At 43.9% G+C, this 25,208-nt stretch overlaps 1 protein-coding gene across 2 annotated transcripts in view; it reads left to right on the forward strand.

The window, feature by feature from the left end:
- The first annotated feature begins 79 nt into the window (after nt 1–79).
- Nucleotides 80–25,208, forward strand: part of LOC104688829 (MLX interacting protein) — a 45,489-nt gene continuing 20,360 nt past the window's right edge. For both annotated transcript variants that reach the window (XM_039560934.1, XM_039560935.1), the window contains exons 1-4: nt 80–473; nt 23,368–23,474; nt 23,795–23,880; nt 25,117–25,206. In XM_039560934.1, coding sequence (XP_039416868.1) covers nt 103–473; nt 23,368–23,474; nt 23,795–23,880; nt 25,117–25,206 — 654 coding nt within the window. In that variant the 5' untranslated portion in view covers nt 80–102. The remainder of the gene's footprint in view (nt 474–23,367; nt 23,475–23,794; nt 23,881–25,116; nt 25,207–25,208) is intronic.

Consider the following 25,208-nt stretch of genomic DNA (forward strand, 5'->3'; position numbering starts at 1 on the left):
GCCGCTCCGTCTCCTTTAAGCGCGGCGGGGGCCGGCGCGGGGCGGAGCGGGGCGGTGGCGGCGCAGAGCGGGCGCGGGCTCGGCCGCGGCGGCAGCGGGGCCATGGCCGCCGACGTGTTCATGCGGCCGGCACGGCTGCTCGGGGCGGCGGGGCCGCTGTCCCCCCGCACGGAGCCCGACGAGGACTCGTCGGACACGGACGATGGCGGAGCGTCTCCGGGCGGGGGGCGGCGGTGCGGGCCGCGGCGGGGGCAGCCCCCGGGCCCACAGATCATCCACTCGGGGCACTTCATGGTCTCGTCGCCTCACAGTGAGCACCCGCCCAAGAAGGGCTACGACTTCGACACGGTCAACGAGCAGACCTGCCAGACCTACCAGTTCGGGGCGGCCCGCGGCGGCGGCGGCGCCGGCGGCCGCCTCAGCATCGACGCGTCCCTCACGAAGCTCTTCGAGTGCATGTCCCTGGCCTACAGGTACCGCCGGGGGCCGAGCGGCCCCGGGAGCGAGTCCCGGCCGCGGGGAAAGCCCCCAGCCGGGCTGGGCGGGGGGAACGCGCCGGGGCCCCGGGGCCGTGTGAGGGGCGGGGGCGAGGCCGAGCGGGGACCCCCCGGCCCGGCCCGACCCACACGCGGGGTTTCGGTGCCGCTTTTGTTTTCAGCGAACTTGGGGATTCCGGCGGGTGCTTTTCCGCAGGCCTGAGGCTCGGGGCGGGGGGGGGGGGGGGGCTGTCGCTGCCTCCTCGTCGTGAGGGCTGAGGGATGGGGTCCCGCTCGCCCCGGCTGGCTGCTGGTGCCGCTGGAAACCCTCAGCATCCCGCGGCCAGGCTGGGAGCGAGTGGAAGCCTCTAGTGCTAAACAGAAACCCTTAAAGGGCAAAGTGCCCCGCTCGATGTGAAACCCAGCCAATTTTCCTTCTTCCCCTCCCCAAATTTTATTTTTATAACAAAGTCAAGCAAGCGGGCTCTGTCGCTGTTTCCTTTGTTCCTGCGGTGGCTGCAGCTGGCAGCAGCACTTCCTGGGTTGATCTGCACCTTTTGCTCAGACTTCAGTTGTGCTTTTCATCTTTTCAATAAGGCGATATATTCACATTTATCCCCTTTGTCTGTCATCCAAAATGGAGGCAGAGCTGTGGAATAGAAGTGTTTTGGAAAGATGTGTGTCTGCTCGAGTCTTTTGTTCAGTGTGATATAGCAGAAACCGGATCCAATCTGATGTTCTCTGCTGAGCGTATTTTGGAAGTTGATTAAAAGGGCTGATGGAAAATGCCTCTTGGCATATCAACAGAAATATTTATTTTCATCTTTAGGAACCACATTAGCTCGCTAAAAGAAAATTAACTTTGCCCACCCCAAATTCCTCTGTTTAAATATTGCTCAATGAAGAAGAAACAATAGAAGAACTATCTGTTCTGTACAGTAGCCAGAAGATGTAATGTAAATTAATCTTAAAATTTTGATAATATTGGCCAAGCATGTTATTAGTTACTGAAGAGAGACCGAACCTCAGATAAGGTGTGTGCAACAGTGGACATAAATACTTTGCACTTACAAAAGAAATAAAAATGTAAGCCTTAACTAAAAATTAATCAATCTGCCTTTATTGTGCAAGCTGGGAGGAACTTGCAAAGGAACCACAGGTATTATGAAGGACAGAGCTGGACTGCTCGTGTGCATCTGCTCCTTGGCCTCTATCACCTTTATTTTATTTTGTGCTTCCACTAGTGTGTCCTTGGGATTTTTGAAACTGAGGATCGTGTCTATTGCAAAGGAATAATGCTGTTACACTTAGTACTGAGCTCTGTTGTAGGTGAATAAATTGAGCACCAAATTTATTTCAGAAAAAATAAAATTATCCTGGTTGCTGGTGATAGCATGAGGCAAGGTGCAGAAAATACCTTCTTGGAGGCTGCCAAAGAAAAGCACATTCTTAATGCTTCTATCCTTGGGTAGCTTAGGGTTTGCTGAGTTGCAGCCCTGAAGCATCCTGCCCGAATTCAGCCTGCTTAGTCAGCAGCTTTGGGATACATTGTCTACAGCTGCCAAACAAACCAACTGTAAACTTGGATCTAAAAAGGATTAAAGTAATTCTGGAAAGTCTGATTTGAGGTGATGAATGTGGCTATGAAATGAGAAATGATCTCTTTTTAACAAATGATTGAGCCTGTAGGTTGTAGGTCTCTCTGTCCACATCCTGCTCAGGTTGGATTTGATCTTGGCTGGTTTATGGGGATGTTTTTGTGGCTGTTGCCTCAGCTGTACTTTTCTCATTATTGTCTGTCAGATCCAGCACTGACAAAACATGCAATTTCTATGTCAGTGTTTTCCGTGCCATTTTGCTGGACAGAAATTCACTCTAGAAAAGAGCTGGGGGTGTGGAAGCCAGCACCAAAAACTGTAACACAAAGGTGAAGACGTGTGGTTTTTGCTTTGTGGGGGCATGAGCTGACTGCAGAGCTGGGCGATGCAGCCGTGTTAAACACAAACCCACGAAAGCTGCAGTAATGGAGCTCTCTGTGCAATATTTATTTACACGTGACGCTCATTGCTGGTATTTCAGTGTTTAAAGTCTTAAAGAGAAGCAGTAGAATGTGCGGTATCCGTTAGCTTTGCTGATGGACTAGAAAGAAAAAGTTTTTCTAGATTACCTGGGTCATTACCTCGGGTGGTTTGTTTGGAAGTGACCAAATTTATGCCGGATCACGGATTTGTGGTGTAACCTGGGCTCTTTTAATTGTGCTGTAAATTTTTTTTGAGTTTGGCTTTGTGCTGTTAATGATCAAACTTTTTATGATAAAAAAAGTTATTTCTGAACACCAGGGAAGTGGTTCCCTCATGCCTTTGAGCAGTACAAACCAACATGATTCTAATTTTCATCACAGCTGTTTCAGTCACATATCCAGTTGCACAGCTTGAAAAGTCTCATGTCAGATAAGCCATTCCAGAGGGAAAAATATGCCTATATCATACTCCCCTGTACAGTGAGCAGATTAAAACAATTTTTTAAATTAATAAGTGACTTATAACCACTGGGGTTTACAACAGGCGTCACATGGGCTGTACTTTATCTAAAATGTCTCCCGTTTTTCTGCTGAGATTGATTGTGGGAGCGGTACCACACGGACAGAGGTAAAAGAACATTGGTTTTCCCCTTTTAGCCCCTTCATCTCAGCTCTTTAAACCAATGTGACCTTGCAGACCTTGACATGTAGGTAGCTAGAATTGACCTGTTGCAGGCAGGCAACAGATTTTAAAGTCAAAAAGGTCTTAAAAAATGTGCTTCTCAAAAAGAGAAAGACCTTTGACGCTGCTCGCTCTAATGAGAAACTGTGCTCCTGGTTACATGACCTACAATATGCAGAATTAAGTAAAATGTTATGCCATCTTGATATTTAATTTAGTAAAGCCCTCTAATAACTTTACTGTTATCCAAATAATTACATTACCCAGAAATAGCTTCCCAAAGCTGAACTGTTCCAATAACAGCATATCATGAAGGTTTTTTTCCCCTGAGATTGGGTCAGAACAATTTTTTCTCTTTGTTTTGGAGACTTCTTGTCTCCAGCAGAAGAATCATGTTCAGCTCCATGTAGAATGCAGGCTGAAGACTTTTGTGAGGTGAAAAATTGTGCTTTACAAAAGGGCACTGTAAACCATTTGTTGCCCTGACAGTCTGGAATATGGGACATTGGACTGCCCTGTGGAAAGCTCTGCTTTGGGAAGAATGATGCATAGTTTAAGGTTCAAAACCTGAAATAGGAACTTTTCTGAACTGCTTGTGGAGCTCTTAAGAATGCATATTGGGAATCAGTGACCTTGTGCTCGTTTATCTCTAGTACAGAGAGGTAAATTCTGCTAAAATGACTAATGTAATTATTGCAGGGAGTAGGAAATACAGTGTATTACTCCCAGAAAAAGTAGATTTAAAACTATTCTTTATTTTCTCTGGGTGTAAAATGGATAAAAGACAGTGCAGATTTCCGTTACACTCAGCCAGTGTGTTGTATACACACCCTGTGAAGAAATAAGAGGTTGATGAGGCTCTGAGACCATGTAAATAATTAATTCTGTGTGTGAAGGTTCCCTTCTTGTGCAGTGCTGGGGAGACAACCCTGCAGTGGAACGAATGGGCTCCTCAGATGTGTGTGAGGTCATGTACATTGTGTAAACAAAGCACAAGCTTTATTGTAGGAATTATTAATGATACTACTCAAACTGGGTGATGTTCTTTTTAAATTATTATATATTATTATGTCAGTCATTGCCCATCTTAGCGTCGGGCATGGTAGCGTAGATGAAGATGACTTTGTGGGCTCATTTATTCTTAAGTAGCCTCAGAGTTCTCTCACCTCTTAATAAAGAGCTTAAGGAACATGCCAGGTGTTGTGCTTGAGGTAAGAGTGTTAGTGTTGGCATGAGACATTTGTCCAAAACCCTCTGGATCCTGCTTGCTCAAGCTGCACAAAGCAGGAGAGTGGGGTCTGGGAACTGGGACAAAGGCTGCCTTGTGAACAGCTTGCCAGGTCATTTCTAGATTTCATCTCTCCTCTTTAGCAATATGACTCCTTCACTTCATGTAGATGTAAGCCAAAAATATTCCCTTCCTCAGTGGACTGACATTAGGGGTCAGCTTGTTTCCAGAGCACCTTTGCCACGCATTCTTTGTTAGTGCAGCATGTGTTTGGGGAAGTTCTCAGCAGTGCTGATAGCACTTGGAGACTAAAAACTTCCAGAATTTAGTTACATATTTCACATGCTGTTTGTAGAGACTACTCTGATAAAAACACCTATATTCACCCTCTGAATTAGCCAAACTTGAGCAGAGCTGCTGTTATAAAGTATTTTTTAACCATAGTAAGGGTCCCTTCAAAGCAAGGATGCCGTATGAATCAGAACATTGGTACTGAGCCTCTTACCCTGCTTATGTCAGGTGCTTGATACAGTGACAACCTTTTAATCTCTGTGTAAGATGCACTTTGAAATTCCTCCTTGACAACCTTGAACCTCAAGATGGTTTGCAGAAAGGTTGCTGAGCTGTTCTTGTTTCAAAGACGCATTTCTTTGCCAAAGTAAACATTGAGGAGTGGTAGTGTGAGAACGCCTTGGTTCAAACTAAGGTTTTGGTGTCTTCAGGGCTACAAATGACAACAGGAAGAACAGACAAATTCTGTAGGCAGAGGTTTAGATATAGGGACAATTTTGTTTGTTTTGCTCCTGGCTATTTTGGTGTCTGTGCAGGCTGGTTTCTGTGGACCTGGTTGTGCAGGGTATTAATATTGAGGTGCGGGGCACGGTAGTCACATTTTTCATTAAAAAAGCACACTGTTGTAATATTTTGATTTACCATTTAATCTACATGTTTTGTTGTAGTTATCGTCTTGTGTTTTTACTCAATAAACAGATGTTGTTTTCTGGCTTAAATACAACATGGATTTCATAATCATAATTTTTGATGGATTGCTGAAATAGGGAAGAGGGAACTAGTTTGTCCTCAGACTGCCAGTTCTCAAGAACTTTTGCGTGGTGTGAAAAAATTTGGCTGAACTTTGAGATTTGGCATTATTTTTAGTGAAGATTTTGTGCTGTGGGGTTATGATGTGCTTTGAATGGCAACAGAAATTAATACGTTGATTTTCAGTTCACCCCCCCTTACCTGTTTTTATTTCTTTCTGCTGAGTGGCAAGAGGAATCAAAGCCAAGAAACCCAAAATTCAGGTCTTGGCTTTACTCATGTTTTTCCACACATCCCTTTAGTAGGTCACTGAACCTTTCTTGTTTGTTACTTTCCCATGTGGGGGAAAAAATTTCCATTCTTTTGGAAAGCAGAGTTGATATTCAGTCACTTGAGCAGCTGCTTATCTGACTGTGTGTCCTTAAGCTATGATTAGTCTTAATCAAACAAAAGGGTATCTAGTGATGCTGCAAGCTGGGAAGGGGTGGGGAGGAATAAAGGGAGCTTTGTGGCCATTTTGAGCTGAAGGCTGGGCATTGCTGGGATGTCAGAGGCATTTTGACTGGCTTGAAGGAGAGAGTGAACTCTTTTAAGTTGTTACGGGTGGGTGGAATTTTTCCCCTAATAAGAGTACTCAGAGATTTGTTGTAAAGCAGGCAGAGTTGAAGGGGCAAAGAATGAGGCTGGAAGCTCACTGAGATGTGGAGTAAAATTATGGGGATCTTTGAGGAATGCATTGAGTGAATTAGAAGGGCCAAGATAAAGCCACACAATGAGCTGGATAGTGTTGACAGAGGCCACAGGGATGGAAACAGGAAAGAAAAAATAAGACACTGCAAAATTCAAGTCAAACAAAGGATGTCTCAGCTGACTGGGTGGGTTTGAGCCTGGCTTACAAACTCACTGAACCCGTGTGAGTGAGGAAACATCCAGCAGCAGGGGTGGATGGAATGACAGCAAGGAAAGGGAAGTCTCTAATGATAGTGGAGACTCGAGAAGAAAAGAGGTTGGAGTTGTACTTAGATGAGATCTGATAAAAAGGACAGAGGTGAATGATCCTGATGAGCTGGCGAGAAAAGAGAATGTTATAATGTTCTCCTGTTCAGGGCAGGAGAAATAGGATTGAAAGGGAAGAATATATGGAAAGTAAGGGTAGATGATGGAAGGTGTGGCTGGAGTCAGGGAAGTCCAGTGTTTATTCGCCATGCTTTGATCTGTGATGGGAGAGTTAGATAGGAAGCGCTTGATGAGAGTGCGCCTGATAAAGGAGAGCATGAGCTGGATGGACCCAGATATGGAAGTCATGGATGATCAAGCAGTAAGATGGGGGCAGGAGATCTGGAGTTCCTGGTTTGGCTCTTCTCATGCTGTCCTGCTGCCTTTTGCTGTTGGAGAGAAAGGGTTCTCTTTTAAAAACAGAACAACAACAACAACAAAACCTTATCAGTTGAGAAACCTGGACCAGTTTGGGTTTAAGCTGGTGTTTTATTTTTAATTAACAGACTACAGGCTATATGCTTGCAACTTCCTTTCTTTGTATGCAGAAATTAATTGCATTTACAGTTTCCCTCATCTGCCCTTTGATATCTTAATATCACTGGCACAAACAGTTCTTTAAAGACAAAACTTCTAAGCTACTTCTGAGGAAAAAGACAAGCTTTCTAAACTCTTTGATGGCTATAGAAATATTTTACAGCTTTCATACAATTTTCCTTTCGCTCTGGGAAGGAAACCTTTAACATGTCCATAAAACAATTATGAAGATGATTAGGAAAAGTACTTGTTTCAGTTGCCTCCAAAGAAAATAGAGTTGGTTCTTTGTGTTTCAGACAGTGATGGAAAAACCTGAATCTGATTGTTTTTAGTGCAAGCTAGAGTTACACTATTGTCACAGCTTCTGAAGCAGGAAGGCTTGAAAAACAGGGTTAGGAAAAGCAAGGTTCTTCAGAAATTGCTTCTAATCGTTTTAGTATCAGAACAGAAATTCTGAACATGGTCCTTTCAAATAATTTTTGATTTTTTGCTCAAATGGGAGTTAAAAGGTCATTTTTGATTGGTTTTGAACATAAAACACTCTGAGTTGGTGTCATTCCTGATATAATTAATGTAGCCATCCCTTGGTAATTAAAGCAGCCATTGCCATGGGAAATGTTCCAGGGTGCGTTTGCCACAGCTTATTTACTTTGTGACACACAAGCACAAAGCTCTTCACTAACCCTTGGTTTCTTGGCTGTTGATCTTAGATAAATCAGTTACTGCTTTTTCCTCCCTTTCTCCCTTCTGAAAATGACAGAAACAGTCTCAGCACTTCAGAGCCCCAGATATGTGTGCTGGCCTTTTTGAAAGGGGGAAACAAAGGCATGAAGTTTAGAAGTGAGCTGACATAGGAGTCTAAAAGGAAGCCTTGTCAAAGATGACACTTCAGCTACAAACTTGATAAAGGAAAGAGGACAAATGGAAGAAAGACTTCAGAGGGGGTAACAAAGAAGGTATGCAGCTTACTGACTCCTCCCTTAGAAAAGCTGCTAAGGATGAGGAACCCTACAGATACAAATTACAGGGTAATAAAACCAGGCTGATATTTGAAGGGCAATCGTAATGCTTCTGGAAGGCAGTGCTCTGCTGAATGCCCTTGGCCTTTACTGAACTGCCTGAGAAGCACCTGCTCCCTGCCCTGATTCTGGTTCTGAGAGGCATCATTGCTCTCATCATGCAGTCACCAAAAAACCTTTAATATCTGGAGCATCACTCTGGATTCCTGAGTGTGCTGCTGAGAGTAGCCTTCTGGAGAATCTGGAAAACCTTTCTGTTGTTCTGTTGGGCTTGGAGGTCTAAATGGTGTGAGCTTCTCTGAGCTGTCAAATGGTTAATAGCCATTGGAGGCATGACCCCTTTCTGCAAGAGAGGTTTGTTCAGGAGCTGAATGTACCACTCCAGGCAGCAGGAGGACCCTGCCTGTTTGGGAACTTTTTACTCTGCAAGCAGAAATGACGAGGGCTCCTTGACTGTTTTCCTGCCTTGGCTCGATGCACTGCAGTTGCTGGACTCCGCCTGCCTGTGTTAAATCTGCTGCTGGATTGAGCAGAAGTTTGCTTGAACTCGGTGGGGGTAGTGTTTTATCTTCCTGCCATTCCCATACATGTGATGATCTTTTATAGGTCTCCTCCAGGCTTAATGCCTCTGAGGAGCAAGTGTTAAGGAGAGCCTGGGTGATACCTCTGTGTGGTGTGAATGGCTGCAGGGGAATTGCAGTTCCCTCTCTGTTAAGCAGATTGCACTTTGTGCCTTAAGGTGTGGAAACTCTTGAGTGCTGCTTAAGAGCAAGCCCAGCAGTAGTTACCTTTGTGAAAGATTAATATTTTTAGTTTGCTGTCCAGCTGTGACGTCAGTGGATAATAGAAAATGGGATTGGAAAGGACCATAGGAAGCCATCTAGGCCTAGGAAAAAGATTCCTTCCCTGGGCTGGTTATCCAGACCATGGCCACTTGCAAGGTATATGTAGGTACTAAGCCCACAGTGTTAGGAGTGGTTCTCAGGGCTGCTTTGTCACCTGTGGGACTGTAAGAGAAAAGGTGACATGCCAGATGGAAAGGGCTTGCAGGGCACTGCTTGGATTATCATGTAGCAGGGTATTAGTGAAAGAATCTGATTCACTTCAATTAGTGATATGTTAGTGTGTTTTGCCAGAATACTCCTGACCTACAGATAACCCATGGCATGGTTGGTGATTACCATGATGTGAGTAAAGGGTTCAGCTGTTTAAGTAGCTAAGCAGTGCTGCTTAATGAATTGATCACTTTTCCTGAAAAGCACAGAAAAATTTTAATGACTTGTTAGAGAGCTTTTTTTCCATGGTTTTGTGTTTGCAGCGCATTATCTACAACAGTAATGCACAGTTAGAGACCTTTTCATCTCTCTACTTCTAGTTTAGTTGATGGTGTAGTGCAAGGAAGCAGTGGATACAGTCTTCTTTGCTATATTTAATGCCTTTTCTTGCTTAATTTTATATGTGGTAGTGTCTTCCTACACACAGAGATAAATGCCTTTTTTTTTGCTTTTTTTTTATTATAGTGGGAGATTTCTGGATTTCCAGGGGTATCTTTATTACTCGTTTATACCACACCAGAGCAAGTAGAGGCTATCTTTATGGGTAGAGTACCTGTGTGGTGTTTGTGCTTCTCTTTCATTGCAGATTAACAATATTTCCCTATGCAGAATTTTGGCGGGGACAGTTCAGAGCAGAAATAGGAGAGTTGAGGCTGCTTTCAGCTGAAGGAACGGGGAAGAATGGTTGAGAGATCACCCCTAGTCTATGAAAAGTTGTCCTTATTCAAGTACAGGGGTCTGATGCTTGTTTACAGCTTTGTTTCTGTGTGAGCTTGAAAGGGCTTCTTCCATCTCAGGAGATAAAGGGTGGTCTTATCTTTGCTGGTTTGGGGTGGGGTTTACTTGTCGTAGGGCTGGCTTGTGAGTAAGAACAAGAACTGAAGAGTAGAACCTTAAGGGTGACTGAGGGGGTAAGGAGAAGATCCAGATAACCTTGCTCTTGTGTAATAGGTTTGCTCTTCTTAAGAAAGAGGATTGCTGGTACTGGTTTTGGAAATGAGATAGCAGCTGCATTGTTTGTAGTTGGGTCATGCAAATCTGGGGGGAAGGTGGCAGCTTGCAAGTGTGACCTGGCCTGAACCGTCCATGAGGGATGTTTGCTCCTCCCAGCCTTGTCCTGTGCTGCATCTGCCCTGGTATTCTGAGAGCCCTGCCACTGTGGGTCCTCAGAGGTGTCTGTGTTGAGTGCTTGTGTGAACAGCAGAGCCTTTAGTGTCATTAGAATCACTGTGGTGAGTGCAGGACCTTGGTCCTGTGTCCTGCCAGGCAGAGGGAGCGAAGGAAGAAAGGTGTGCAAGTGTTTTGTCCTGAGGAGTTTGTGTTGCAGCTTGTACTGCTGCCTAGAACAGATCTGCAGCAAGCAGGATGAGGCCTTTTCTTTTCACTGCTCCTTCCAGCAGTGGAGCCTGTTACTCCTCAGAGATCAGCAGGGTTGTTCTTTATGAGAGACATGTCTGCACAACGAGATTCAAGCAAACATTGCAGAGGCACGAAGGAGGCTTTGCTTCTGGAATCTGCCAAATTCATTGTTTTCAGAACTCTCTAGCATGGGATGTTTACTCGAAATCCTGGCCTGAAGTGACCTTGGCCATCATGGCTGGGAGACCTCTGGCCAGGCTGCAGCAACTCAGTGACTTCTGTATCCAACAGCCAAACCCTTCCCCAGCCCATGTGAGCTTGTTGTCCAAAACACTTTTCTTGTCCACATCACCCCATCTGTGCCAGGGACTTGGTTGCCTTGGCGCCAAAATTCTAATGTAGGGCAAGGGTTAGACTCACTCCAGCCAGCCAGGCTGATGATACAGAGTCCAGGCCTGTGTGGTAGTGCTGGTGTATCTTTGGAGCAGCTGGAATGTGGGGTTTCACAACAGACCTAAAAATAACTCAGGCCCACAGCATTTAGTATGTTGATGTGAATGTGAGCCATCACAGGCTATTCTGCTCAATTCTTCTTGCTGCATCTTGCGTCCAGATTTTACACTGCTCTTAAATCTGTACTATTCTATTTATCCTCAATGTCTAGACCATTCACAAAGAGACAGAGACCAAATGGAGCAAGAATAGTGGAAGAGCTTCTCAGGTCTTTGTGGTTCTTCTTTCAAGTCCGTGACTGCTCGTGATTATCTTTTTATCATGCAGACTTTTGCTTTTGGTGCTGTGGTGTGACACTTGATTTAGCCTGTGTTAGTTGTTGAAAGCCATTACTTTGGAGGCAGAAGTGATCAAGGTAAAAAAAGAAAGGCATGCACATAAAAAGGAAAACTTAAAAAGGTAGAAAGGAAATACCTGAGCTTGTGGGTCTGGCAGCTGTTAGAGAGGAAGTGCCAAACAGGAAGAGGGCAATGGAAGATGTTGCATTCCTGATCTGCCAGTCATTGGATATGGGTATTATCTGCTGCCACATTTTCCAGAGCAAAGAATGATATAATTTGTTTTGTTCTTGGATGGTCAGTCTCTGCTCATCCTGATGAATTTCTGTATGTTTATATAGAAGCTGTAGTCTGAGTAAGCTTAGACATGGCTAGTCAAGCTCTGTTGTTAATATTTGCAGTGACATCTGTGCATCAGGAGAACTCCCAGTATTTGAGTGAGAGGCAACACAGCGAAGTCCTGGTCCTGCTAAGCTGTGTTGTGGATTCAGGAATGAGCTCTGAAATGTGCTTGTCTGTTAGCAGCACACCAAGGTCTGGATGTTGCGTGTCATGCTTCTCATGTTAGCTCGTCCTGTACAGTGTCCAGAGAATGTATCACTGTTTCCCTGTACAAACTCCTGCATATTGCTATCTGCACCGCTCAGTCCAGCTTTCTGTTTGCTTGCTAAATATCTGTTCCTGCAGGATGGAGGTTGAGGGAACTTAGATAGAAAATATGCTGGTGGTGTGCCAGATATGGGAAAGTGTGAAGCAGTGAAAGAAATGACCTACTTGCTTTTGCTCTTTAAAACATGGCTTCTGAGAAAGAAAATTGAGTGCAGGGGTTGTAGAGGGGGGAGCAGGTTCGCCACCTGGGAACACATACAAAAATGACTTCTGGGTTAGAGGATATGAAACTTCTAGAAAGGAAGGACTGAGTCAAAGGATTTGGATATGGTTGTGAAATATTTAGATCCGTTACAGAGCCAGAGAAGCTCTTTGCATGTCGTCAACTTACTCCAAATGAATCTAGTGTTGGGATGGGAGAACTGACTTGATCAGGAATACAAATATTCTCAAGGAGGAAACTGTACTCACGTCAGGTAATTATTAGCAACCATGTTTGACACCTAAAACCTGTTGAAAATAGAAACAGAGATTGTGAAATAAATGGGAAACCAAAGCAATATATCCAAAAGCCGAGGCATCCAAGCTGTTGCAGTAGTCACCACAGTGGCTGGTCTCTACTAAAAATGTCATTATCCCTCCCTTTTCAAAGCAGAGACCTGCCAAATCAATATACATACTCAGCTGGGGGGGGGAAGTGTCTATAAACAGCAAAAAGAGAACCTGTGTAGTTCTTCCAGTTCACTTCTAGGGAGTGAGTTAATATACTTGCTAATATAATTTTCCTTTAGAGCTGAGAGGGGCTGGTTGTTGGGAGTTGGCAGGAACACCATAGGGACAAGCTTGTCCTGTTCTGGCCCTTCCCCAAGCACCTGCTCACCCACTGCTGGGACTGAGCATGGGGAAGGCTGGACCTGTGGCACCCTGGGTGGGTGTTCTTACAGCTCTTCCTAAGCAGGTGCCAAGTGCTGGAGTGAGCTACACAGTGTTTTAGTATCAGCTGGGAAAAAATTCCAGGCAGCATTTGGTCTCTGGAAGCTGCAGATAAGGCCAGAGTGTGTGGCTGTGGCTGCTCTCTGTGGTAGCAGCCCCGTTCTGTGCTGCTGCCTTCCCTCACAGGCTGCCTGGAGGTGCTGGGTATTCCAGGGTCTTGTGAAAGCACAGAGCCAGTATGTTTGTGACTGGAATGAAGCTGTGATCTGAGTCATTCCTCCTGTGTGGAGAGGTAATCTGCAATCAAACCCCATGGGAACCAGAGGCATTCCTAAGTCCTGGTCTGTCTCTCATGCTGTGTGAAGTTGTTAACCCTTAATGGAAACCATGGGATTAAATTGCACTTACTTACTTTATCAAATCGGCAAATGTTACTGAAGAGCACAGCTTAGCTCTGCAAGTAGATGCATAGAATTCTGCAATAAAAGTTAATTCATTATTGTTTCTAATAAAATTTTGGTCTGTGAAGGCTGTTGTTTAGGAACTCAGCGTGGATCCCATCTGTTTTTAGAATCCAGTCGTACAAGTAGAACCCTCAAATCTCCAGTAAAAATCTTAGCAGAGCTTAAGGAGACTAAAACTTTTATTAGCAGTTTTTATTAGCACATTAGTAGGCTTGGTGTCTGAGCTTGGCATGTGGTGATTATAGGCTGGGTGGATGTAGCAGGCTTTTGGAAATGGGGAGACAAATCCTAGGAAATTTAAGAGAGGTTGCTTCTCTCCAAAGCAATAAACATGTAAAAAGTGTTATTTACCTTTCACATGAGCATTCCCAAGGGACTGTCATGTCCCCAGGACAGGACTCTACAGAATGAAAGTTGAGGCTGGTTTTATGTGATTTTGGCACATAGGAAGAACACGGTTCAAAGAAAAGACTTGAGTGAGGGTCATTTAGTGAATTTGTTGTTGTTTTGCTTGTAGTAAGATTTGTGAAAGTGCTGATACTGTCACATGTTTTACTGGTGAAGTCACCACTTGCTTTGGGACATGAACCATCTCAGTCCATTAGAAAGTCAGTCCAGCTTTTAGCTGGTGCACAGGTGAATGGTATGAGAATTTCTGAACCATTTTGCTGCTTGATATTTAATCATGGTGGTTACTGGGAGCAAGGGAATGACTTTAAAGGGTATGATGCAGTAAAACAAGGTCTCTCTGACATTCACCACATATAGTAAGGTTGAATACTGCTTTATGAAGTTAACTACTATGAAACATTCATCAGTGCCCTGTGCTGTGCATAGTTACCATAACCATCATCATTATAAAGTCACAGACCCAACAATTCAGTGAGACTGGAGCCACTAAGGACAGGGATGATCTCTCCATCTGCGTGTGGGAACCTGGCACTGCCCTTGGCCTGTCCAATCCTAGACAGGCCACGAGAGCCATCTGGGAAAAGCGTGGTGAGGATTATGTGGCAGGAGCATTAGCTGCTTTCCTGCCAGCCCTGTGTCCCAATTAATTAAGGAAGGGTCACTCACACAGCCTTTCCTGCATTGCAGCAGACAAATCTTCACAGCTCCCATTTGACTGGTGACCCAGAAGTGAAAGTTTGTTTTCCAGTCTGTGTTCTCTAAATGTTCAACCTTTCTGGGAGTCTGTGGTCTTGTATGGGTGGATCCTGGGGAATTTCACTGCTGTGTTTGAGATGTGGCTGCCTCCATGGCAGGACCATGCACAGGGCCATGGGATGTTCACCATGAATTGAAGGGCTGGTTTTGCTGAAGCATGGCCAAAGCACTTGTTTGCACACAGATCCAAGAAAGCTCTGAGTGGACACTTTTCCAGTGAGTTGTGCATGACCTTTTAGAGGCTTTTGTTTTTTTTTTCTCTCCACATTCCAGGCTGTTTTATGTTAATTCTTGAAGGAGTTTTCTCCCTGCATCATCTTTCTATGGGATTTTGATTGATCTTTGAGTAGTTTCAGTAGTAACACAATGGTGCCTTTAGCCTGCTTCTGTCTCTTCTGTAGTTTCTGGTTCAGCTTTTATGTAAACTTTGAATAAACTGTGTGTGTTGTTGCAGTCTTGAGTCTGTAATAACTGAATTTGGGAATCAGCCTGGTGTTTTTCAAGCTGCAGGGAGCTGGCTGCAGACAGCTGGGATGAAAGCTTTGTGTCACAAGGGGAGAGCTGGGGGAGCATCTCTGCTTTTGCAAACCCTTAAGGCACTTTCAGAATAAGATCCCTGAAGTTTTGCAGTATATTTATAGGCTTGTAATGTTGTTCAGAGAATGTTACAGTATCCTCTGCACAAGAAGTGTTGGTTTCATGTTTCTCGAGCATGGTAAACAGCTCTGGGCTCTGGTGGTATGTGTGTGTGCTGCTCAGAGAGCTGGGCTGATCTGCCATGCTGATAGGGTTTGTTTGGGTTTTTCAGAAGCTCCGTGTATGAAGAATCTTTTAAGTCCCAGATCATCACATCTTGATCAGTTCATTAATCTAGGCTGGGGCCTTAATGTTCAAAAAGATCCTGACACATTTATAGCTCTCCATACAACAGGGTCCTCACCAACAGCCATCCTTTTAAATGAAAATGGAGGTGTACTGCAAAACCCTATCAGTTCCTGATCATCTGTATTGGGAAACAGCTCTTGTAGTGTATATTGTGATTCTGAGAAGTTTGATGAAAAGCCAGTGGCAGAAATCAAGTCTTAGGAAGAAGTGGAAAATTTGAAGACATTGAAGTAAGTAGGATCACTTCCCTTTATACTGAAGCAGCTCTAAAAATGTCACTTCTTTCCACCATGCATGAGAGCACAGGAATCACTTCAAAAAGAAGGAAAACCAAATGTATTGACAAAGAACGAAAACCAAATGTACTGATCTGATGTGAAAAATGTAAACCTAATCCTTGCTAAAGCTTTCTCTTGCTGGTAGCATTTCTAGTGTGGGGTGTGTGGCCAGGATATGTTTGGCTGGTGTTCTGTCCTTGCTTTGCCACTGACACACTTTGTGCCCATGGGCAGCAGCTCTCCATCATGGCATTTCAGATTTAGGCAATGAAAGGGGTGGGATTTGCCTCTGAGCCTGGATCTCAGAGCACTGTGTCACTTCTGTGTCAGCCTCTTTTTCCATGATGAGGTTTCTGGTAGTTCTTTAAGAAGGTCCTGATTTTTGACAGTGGAAGTGTGTGGCATTTTATATAGTGTTGATGTTTATAAAGCTACAAAGTATGTGACTTTTGTAAAGGGACAAAGTTAAGGACAGCAGGGATCAGGGAGAGGTTTCGGGAGGGTGAGTGGTGAGAGATGTGATGGTAAGGCCCATTTTCTCAGCCTTTTGACTGACATATTAATGACATTACTTAAGCTTTTTTCTTTTCTTGCTGTTCCAGTTCTGTACTAAAGTGAGCCACTGTTGGACAAGTGTCTGAAAAGCAGGAACATTTCTAGAAATATCCTTTGGTTTCTGACTGGAAATGAGAAACTGTCTAAATATTCTGAGTCTTTAAATAACCACTGGCTGAAGGACACTATAGCCTTCAAGTCTCTTTGATATTTGTACTGTTCTTTATGTTTGCCCAGTGCTCTTTTCACCCTTTCATAACCTGCATGAAACCTGCATCTGGCAAAGGCATTTCTCAGTGGTCTTCCCAGCTGCAGGTTGTGTGTGCAGCCTCCTCCTGCACAAGCTGACCTTGTCCATGTTGTGTTTGGCTAAAACTGCAGCATGAGGCTCCCTTCCCTGGTTGACACAATGATGGTGGTATGAAAAGCTGTCGGGTAGGTGTGATAATGCTCTCAAAACATGAGTTTTTCAGCTCTCCCTGTGGAGGCTGCCTTGGCACAACACCTGCCTGGTCATTCCTGAGTCCGGTGTAGACTTTCATTTATGCAAATTAAGTTAAATTTCCAAGCTTAAAATAGCGTTGAATTTATAATATAAATAAATCAAAGTTTCTTGTGGATTTGTTGGGACAGGAGTATTTGCTTCTGGCACACAGCTGACCTTTCTACTTTCCTGTTCCATTTCAGGAGGTGCATACCTGAGCATGCCTGCGTGAAATCAGTCCAGATAACGTGTTCCTTTGCAGGTGTTGCAATTCCAATTTGCCAGTGGCTAAATTTGATCTTCATTTTTATTTTTCTAACACTTCTTAATAGATAATCCTCATGACAGAGGAAAAATACTTTTCTGATCCAGTATCTCTGTCTTCAAGATGGAAGTATTATTTTTAAAAGGAGATAAATCAAATAGTGAGGGGACGTTTTGGTTGTTTTAAAATGTTTGATTTAACTTCAGCACAAAGCTCCCTGCTGTCCTTTGTGGTCTGTGGGGAATAGAACATCCCTCCACAACGCTGAGCCTGCTACTGTGGGAGGATTTCAGGTAAGGAGGATGAACCAGGTAACCAAGCAAATGACCTGCCCTAAATCTGGCTTTTAAAATGAGCTCTGTCTGGGATTAGTATCCTCAGGCTGCAGCTGGGATTAACATTGTAGGCAGGAATAGTAAGATGCTAAAACGTGGTCTCCTCGCCAGTCCTACACACATTCACGCCATGTAGAAATGTTTTGGTTTCTCTTGCATGCCCCTTTGCTCCAACACACAATGCATATAATCTGATTCTCTGAATGAACCTTTGTTTGGGGAAATACTGTTAGTTTTGGCTCTTGGAGAGCTGAGCTGACAGGCCCAACTCCCCAGCAAAACAGATTGGAGATTAAAAAACAAACTAAAACCACGCCTTCAAAAAAAAATGCTGGGGAGGAGCCAGAAAGTTCCTTTTCTGTGTTGCTGGGAAAGCTAATCTATTTAGCTACTGTACTACCAAAGCAGATTTTTGTCCTGTTACTTAAATTAAGAGCCTTATTGCCATTACTTGTAATAAAAGTAAAATTCTTATCCTACCTCAAAAAATTGCATGATCATGTACAGGAAGGAACTGGGGGAAGGCACAGAGGAAGTGGGTTTTGAGGCTGGAGCTAATAAGGCAAAAAAGAGTTGTTTTAGCACAAGGGCAGTGGGAATCCGTTACCTAAACAGGAAAACACAGGACTTCTCTGTAGCTTGTTCCCGTAGACTGATTTGACAAAATTCAGATTTGAAACCAAAATAATTTGTTTACAACCATAGCACACTAGACTCCAGTGGTCTGTAGAAGTGATTCCTGCGGACACACAGTAGCTGCTTTCCAGCCTATCTGCTGGGCTTGCTGGGAGTACATACTTGGGCAGCAGGACAGGCCTGTGGAATCTAAACCACAGCACTTGGAGGTTTGTGTTTAAATTCCATCTACGATAGATCTTGGCCAGGTGCTCTCTGAGTGCAAGAGAAAAAAATAACACCTCCTGAGCTAGGGAGCCAAATGTAGCCAGAGATTTTCCTTGTCCCTGCAATTCATGTCCTACTTCTAGCACTGTCACTCGCATACTTTGTAGCCATGGGCATGTAATTCGCTCTTTCCTTACTTTAAGGAGGAGATCCTGCATTCCACCCTCAGAGGGTATTTTAAAGGTTTCTTACTTGGTGTAGCATTTAGTTCACTACAATCCCAAGATCACTTCCCAGCTAGAATTCCTGCTCAGCAACTTTTAAATGTCATGGGATGGAGAATGAACTTGGATTTTTCTGAATGGGAAAAGGGGATTTTTCAGGCTGATGTTTACAGCAAAATCCTCCCTATTGCCTTCTGTTAGAAAAGGATTTAAACATAAGGCTGTGGTACTGTTGTGAGCGTTTCTGAGGGAGATAAAAACTGGGCAACTGCAAGTTGAATCAGAAACAGCTGAATAAAGCATTTGAGCTGTGTAAAACCCAGAAGCTGTGCTGTACTGTACCATATAGTTTCCATTTAGTCGACGTGTATTCGAACCACCTGTTAAGTGGAGGATATATGGAATTTATCTTAATATTTTAAAGTCTGCTTCTCTGCCCCTTCAGTGCTCTTTGTAGAAAACAGTTTCCTAAAATGCTGGTGTTTCTTAATGCTAATAATTAATGAAGAATCCCCAAATTTCTTCTGGGTTTGCATACAGATAAGTGTCCCTTTCTGCCCAAATCCGGAGGGTGCTTGTGTCATGTGGTTTTATGCTGACTGAAGTCCATCTTAAAATCCTCTGATTAAGGGAGGAGAACAGGGAATTCTTCTGTTGTGAGTCATCTCAGAGCTTGATCGTGCTTCTACAGATGTTGGAAGGAGTTTCTCATTGAATTTATTAATTAATATTAGTGTTGTTTCAGTGCTAGGGAGAGCTACTGGTTTAAATTTTGCAGCATTGAATGGCATCTCACGTGTGTCTGTTAAGAAAGAAGGTAACCCCTTTGCCTTGTCTCTACTGAATCAAAAGCATCACTAAAATATCCTGCAAGATCATTAACTGAGTGTTATTAACCTAGAACGAAATGATGAGATTCTCAGAGGCAAAACTTTGCTTGTAATACTGTGGATACTGTCAGGGTACTGTTAGAATACAAAGCTGCTCCCTAATTACATTTCAGTTGATTGAAGAAAAAATTAGAAATCAAAGGTGTTGAAGGGAATTGGATCACACTCTCACAGTGGATATCTGTTTCTTGTACTTTGTTGCAAATTTTGTGATGTTTGAAGGTATCTAATTGTTTTAAAACACAGCTGCTTTCACTGGCATTTTACAAATGGAGAGCTGTGAGAGATCAGTGCTGTGTTACCTGTCTGCTTGCTTGGATCCCAGTTGCCTGAGGAGGTTTCTGAGCTGGGAAACAGCACATAAAAAAACCTTGGGAATGGACTCCAGCCTCTCTTGGTGTATTGAGGACTTTTAGGTGAAAGTTGCAGCAAATGGAAGTGGCAGCCTCGGGTGGCTGCAGCCTCTCCTGTGACAGCCCGGCGACTCCTGCAAAGCACGCTGGGGCAACTGTGTCCAAGTGGATTTCCAGCTCTTTTGGCTGGTTTGCTGTGATCAAATCACTTGATGAGGGCATTTGGACTCAGGAGGTGGATATTTCTGCATGGGAAACTGAGCTGAGCTGCTGGAATGCATTGCTAGTTACCTGTCAGATGGCTTTCAGCTGCTTTGCTATGCTATGTGTGATAGCGAGGAGAACATGAAAGTCACCTCTTTCTCCGGCATTGCTTGCATGAGCTGAGCTTCTGGCGGCAGTGTTCCCTGCAGGATGCACCCTCGAGCCTGGCTCCTTGTGTTCCTCAGCTTGGGCACCCTCTGTGCAGCACCAGCATTCCCACATGCTGTGGGTGCAGCTGTCCTGGCTTGTACAGTGCACTGTTGGGTCCCATTCTCCCTTGGGATGTTCTTCTGTTCCCCTGGTTGGAAGCAGCATCCCTGCAGAGCTGCAGCAGCTGTTGGAGAGGGGGCCAGGACCATGGGTGTGCTGTTGGGCTGTACTGCAGGTACACAGTGACTTGTTGGGAAGTTGCTCCACATTTGCTCTAGGAGTTGGCGTGTTCTTACAGAACTGGCAGGAGCAGCAGCCAGATGGTGTCTCCAGTTGTTTGGGTTTTTTTCTTTTTTCCTCTGTTGTTTTGCTGCTTTAAAATCCGAAGCCTGCTTTCAGTTAGGCAGCTGCTCTCAGTCACAGTGTTCAAAGTAATTGACTGTCCATTGACTTTGGAATTTGGAATAGTGTCTAAATATTGTTGTCAGTTTCATGCTGATTCCTCTCCACTGAGGCTGAAGTCGTTTCACTTCTGACCTCAAGCTGGACTTGTGTTTTGCTCCCATGGGAACTAAAAATAATAATTATTTTAAGAATAGGTTCTTAATCACTTCCTTCTTTTGATGTACTAGTCTTGTTTAGCATTTTCTAAGAATGTAATTGAAAATATTTTAAACTATTTGTGTTTTAATTCCAGTTTTAATTAGCTCTTTGAAGATGCAAGGAGTGTACCAGACTTGATTACAGTTCCTTTTAGTCTTTTTATAGAAAAGCATTTGCTCTTGTTATTCTGAGTGCAGATAATTAGAGTTTTGTTGCTTTGGCAAACTGTCGAGTCACACAGAAGAGATGAACATTAAGTTGACAGATTTCTTACTCAAAGGCATGTGGGCACTTTGTCAGTGCTGGTGATGCATCAGCACGGTAATCTCCTGTCTCCAAACTGTTAATGTACAGATGAGAAACAGGAAAAGATGTGCTTTAGTCTGGGTTTAGAAGGAAAGATAAGGTGTGTGGTGGTTCTGAGGCAGAGCTGGCTGTGCAGTGAACGCTGAAGGTGTTGGGACAGTTTGCAGTGATGGGAGAAATATTAAATGGGTGGAGATCCACCCTCTGCCCTGACACATGGGCTGGGTAACAGTGAGATAAAATAGTTGGAGATCTTTCCATAAACGAAAAGTCTTGAAATTTAGAAGTGGAGTTTTGGGAGATGTATTTCAAAAAGTGGCATATGAATGCACCACTGAAAAGAAGTAATCCAGAAGGATTTCCTAAATGACTGTGACCATACAGATCTGATTGTACTGAGTGTCTCAGAGCCCAGTGACAGAGAAAAGAGAGCAAAATACTTTAACAGTGAGTTTTCTATTCCTTGCTAATAGTTGACATGGTTTGCTCTCACTCCCAGTCAGTGAAGTTGCTTGCTCCAGCAAGTCTGCTTGTCTTGGGAGTGCTGATGTTCTATTTCATATACCAAATTTTGTTTATACTTTTATTTTTTATCAAGCACCAGCATCCCAAAGGCCACAGCAGAGCCTTGTAGCATAGCCCAGTGTACAGCCTACACCCCAAAGGGGAAGCTGGGCATGGACAGGGCTCACAACTTGGTCATATACCTGTTCTCTTGCTGCTGGGAATGATCCTTTTAGTGTGGTTCATACCTGGTCTCTTCATCTGCTTCGTTGTGCATACAAGAGCATTGCAGTTTATTTTTAAAGAGGACAAGGAGGAAAAAAAAAATTTTCGCAGTCGGGCAACAACTCACCTGCTGGTGCATTGCTACAACCTGTTGCCACAACTGACATTTTATATAGGAGTAAAATTGAAAGAGCAGAGCTGGTTTTCTTCACCTGTCACTTGGCTGAAGTCTGGCATTTGCTTCTCTGCTACTGTCAGAGTTGTGGGAATACTGGAGTGTGAGGGGAGTTGTGGTGTCAGCAAGGGAGGAAAGAAATGGTGAACCAAATATGTGAAAAAATGTTCATTTAATATCCTGTTACTGGCAGCTCTGGCATTCTGGTTGCTTTTGTTTAGGCTGAGAACTTTTTACTTGTTTATAGTATTGCAAGTTTTATTAAAAGATATCTTTAAGAAGAGCTGCTGTTGGGAGGTTTCCCAGACCAAATAGGAAACTGGGAATCATCACTTCTCCAGCCTCAGGCTCTATACATGGGCTTTGGTGAGCTAAGGGAAGTGCCTGGCACTTCTGTAGGATGTGCTTCCTATTTGCACAGCAGTTTTAGAACTTAAATGTGAAATGGGCTTTTAAGGATAAATAATTCCTCTCTGAGTTAATTTGTACTGAATGTGTGAGGCAAATTGACTGGTGGGGGCACTGTCTGTGCTGGTACATCTCCACTGCCACTGCAGTTCATGGCAGGGACTATTCCAGACTGACCACGTGCTCAAGGATCTCTTCTGAGAGGGCATAGAGTTTGTAGGTGACATTGCTCCTGTTGCTCCTTCTTGTTGTGCCTCTTGACCTGATGCTTGTAGTGTGTCAAGGTGACCCTGTTTCCTTTGTTGTTATATGGGTTCCAGTTGGTACTGCTGGTCCAGTTCCCTCATAGCAAGGTTGCACAAGCAGCAGCTGAGAAGATGTGTTTTGGGCTAAAACTCCCAAAAACAGGAGGGAGAACCTGGGATAGGCACAGTTCCCATACTTTAATCTCCAGCTTGAAATTTACTGTGTTATGAGTATTTCCTACTTCCTCTGCCCCGTCAATAGTATGGATTAATGATTCATAAAGGTGTGTTTTAAGGGCTGGGTAGTTTGTGTTTATACAGTGTTTACTGGAATCCCTGCTGCTTCTTCCTTTTTCCTTCCATTTCCCTTCCACCTCCCAGGATCAGCCATTTCTTTTTCTGGCCTTGTCTTTCCTTGGAGAAAAGTTACTCTTTCTAGCCTGTTGGTACTCCTTTGTGCCCAGCTCTGATTACCAGCAGTGTAGAATTGGTGGGTTGTGGTTTTTTGTGGGCCAGAACTGGCATTTCATTCTTCCTTCCCAGTGTTACAAGCCTGGAAAAATCAAATGGAAGTGTAAGAATGGACTTCAAAAGGTCCAAGCCACAACTATATGTGACCAAACAATGCAGAAGCCTCTTAATTTTGAGTGATCTTGTTCCCAGTTGGTGGAAGCTCATAGGAGGGGATTTGAAAAGGTGTGATACTGGCAAAGAGAAAAGTGTGGGTGAAATGAATTGAATTCCTGCTGATATCTGTGAGACCAGTTGTGACAGTTTCTAGTTCTCATGGATGAGAACATGGAGGAGTCTTGAAGCCTGGGTTCATCTGTGGCTCCTGGCTCAGTGAGCTGTGGAAAAAGCAGAAGTTGTGACTGGCCAAGTGTGGCTTGTTGTTGTTTTATCTGTTGACAGTTTGGCTGTTACAGGGGGATGCTTTGCCTTGAAAGGAAGGAGAGAAAAACTGAAAGCAGAATGATTCGTTGTCTGTTTTGTTGCAGCGGAAGGTTGGTTTCACCAAAATGGAAAAATTTTAAGGGATTGAAGCTTCAGTGGAGAGATAAAATCCGTCTCAATAACGCCATCTGGAGGGCCTGGTACATGCAGTGTAAGTACCGCGCTGGGGGCGGGTCTTTCGTGAGACATCGGTGAGAACAAGAGAATTGAAATTACCGTCTACTGAAAAGCTCAGGAATCTGCTCAAGGCCTGACGTTTCAGAGCCAGTGCCATTGGATCAGGGCTTTCCTAGATGTGCCTGCACTGGGGATGTGCTGAGTGCTCCCAGCACAGCCCAAGATCTCCCTGTTTCTGTTGTTTATCGGGAAGGAATCCTGGCTAGGCCCGCTGTCACACCTTGCCACCGAAGTGACAGAGCTCTCTGCCGGCCCTGCACATGCTCAGCAGTTGCATTTTTGCTGTTGTTTCAGACCTGGAGAAGCGCAAGAACCCCGTGTGCCACTTTGTGACCCCACTGGATGGCTCCGTGGACGTCGATGAGCACCGTCGGCCAGAGGTGTGTGAAACCCCAGGAACAGGCTCTGGAGTTTGTAACAGGATTTTGGGTCTGCTGGAAACAAGGCAGCATAGCCAATCTGTGCTCTGTTTTTATTTAGAAGGAACCATTAAAACCAGAGTGAACCTGGTTTTGTGAGTTCATCACATTAAGATGATCAAGGTGCAACCAGAAGGACATTTGTTATCTGTGTAACTTATGTTAATGTTGTAGTTTAATGAATCATAAGTCATAGAAGTGCTATTTGAATAGTTAAGATTTTGACAGCCACTTCTGATTGGAAGTCGGTGGGAAATCAGAGTGATGACTGTTTTCAGGACTGAATCTAAGTGACCTCGGGAGAGTTTTCTGTATTTTGTGTAATTGGCAAGGTGTGGTTTCAAGAGAACAAGTAATTTCTTTTTCTGTGTCAAGGTAGTTTCGCAGACAGAGCAAATATGAATTTGTGTTCTTTCATTTTTGTGCTCCTGTAAACATAAATGAAAACTAACATCTGCCCTCTGGCTCCTTGCAGAAAACCAGTGAGGCCCTTGATGTGGCAATATGTGACTCTCTCTATACTGCATAACTCTAGAATAATTTATAACTCAAAGGAGTTCCAGATGAGTTTGTGGAACTGTCTCAGGTTTTTGAAAGAACAGTGTTGATGTTTGTGTTGAAAGTGACCCTCGAACACAAAGTTAAGGCTCTCATTAGTCTGCTCTCCCCAACTTACACACTGCTCTCTGTGATACATTGAAGACCCATATTGTCTGATCCTTTTGTTGCCATCAGTGTGTGGCCTGCAAGGTTCTCCCTGAGCTGGACATCAGATTTCTATTGCTTTGTGTCATTCATAGCAGCTTTTGCTTATGTGTGTGTCTGTGCATGTGACCTTGTGAAATTCACAGGATATTGTGTGCTTTATATGTTATATTTCAGTAAATTAATTTTAAAGGGAGTTTTTTTGCCATTTCTTAACTCTTGGTTATGGTTGAGCTGCTGTGGGAGATGCTGACAGTGCAGTCAGATGTCATCTCGTGTTTGGTTTTTGTGGGAAAGATGAAGTTAGTACTGTCAGATTTGCTCTGTGATAGCTGAACTCTGGGACAGTGTGGGCTGCTGATACATGAGCTCAAACAGAATTAGCATGCTTTCTTTTGCATTTTTTATGCCTGAATATTTGCTTGGAAATGTATTGAATATTCAGCTCTTATGTGATTCCGTGTAATTCATGGTATGTGTTTGTGTTCTCAGGCCATTGCAACAGAAGGGAAATACTGGAAACGAAGAATTGAAATAGTCATCAGGGAATACCACAAGTGGAGAACGTACTTCAAGAAAAGGGT

Source organism: Corvus cornix, chromosome 15 (genome assembly GCF_000738735.6).
Source record: "Corvus cornix cornix isolate S_Up_H32 chromosome 15, ASM73873v5, whole genome shotgun sequence".
Taxonomy (NCBI): domain Eukaryota; kingdom Metazoa; phylum Chordata; class Aves; order Passeriformes; family Corvidae; genus Corvus; species Corvus cornix.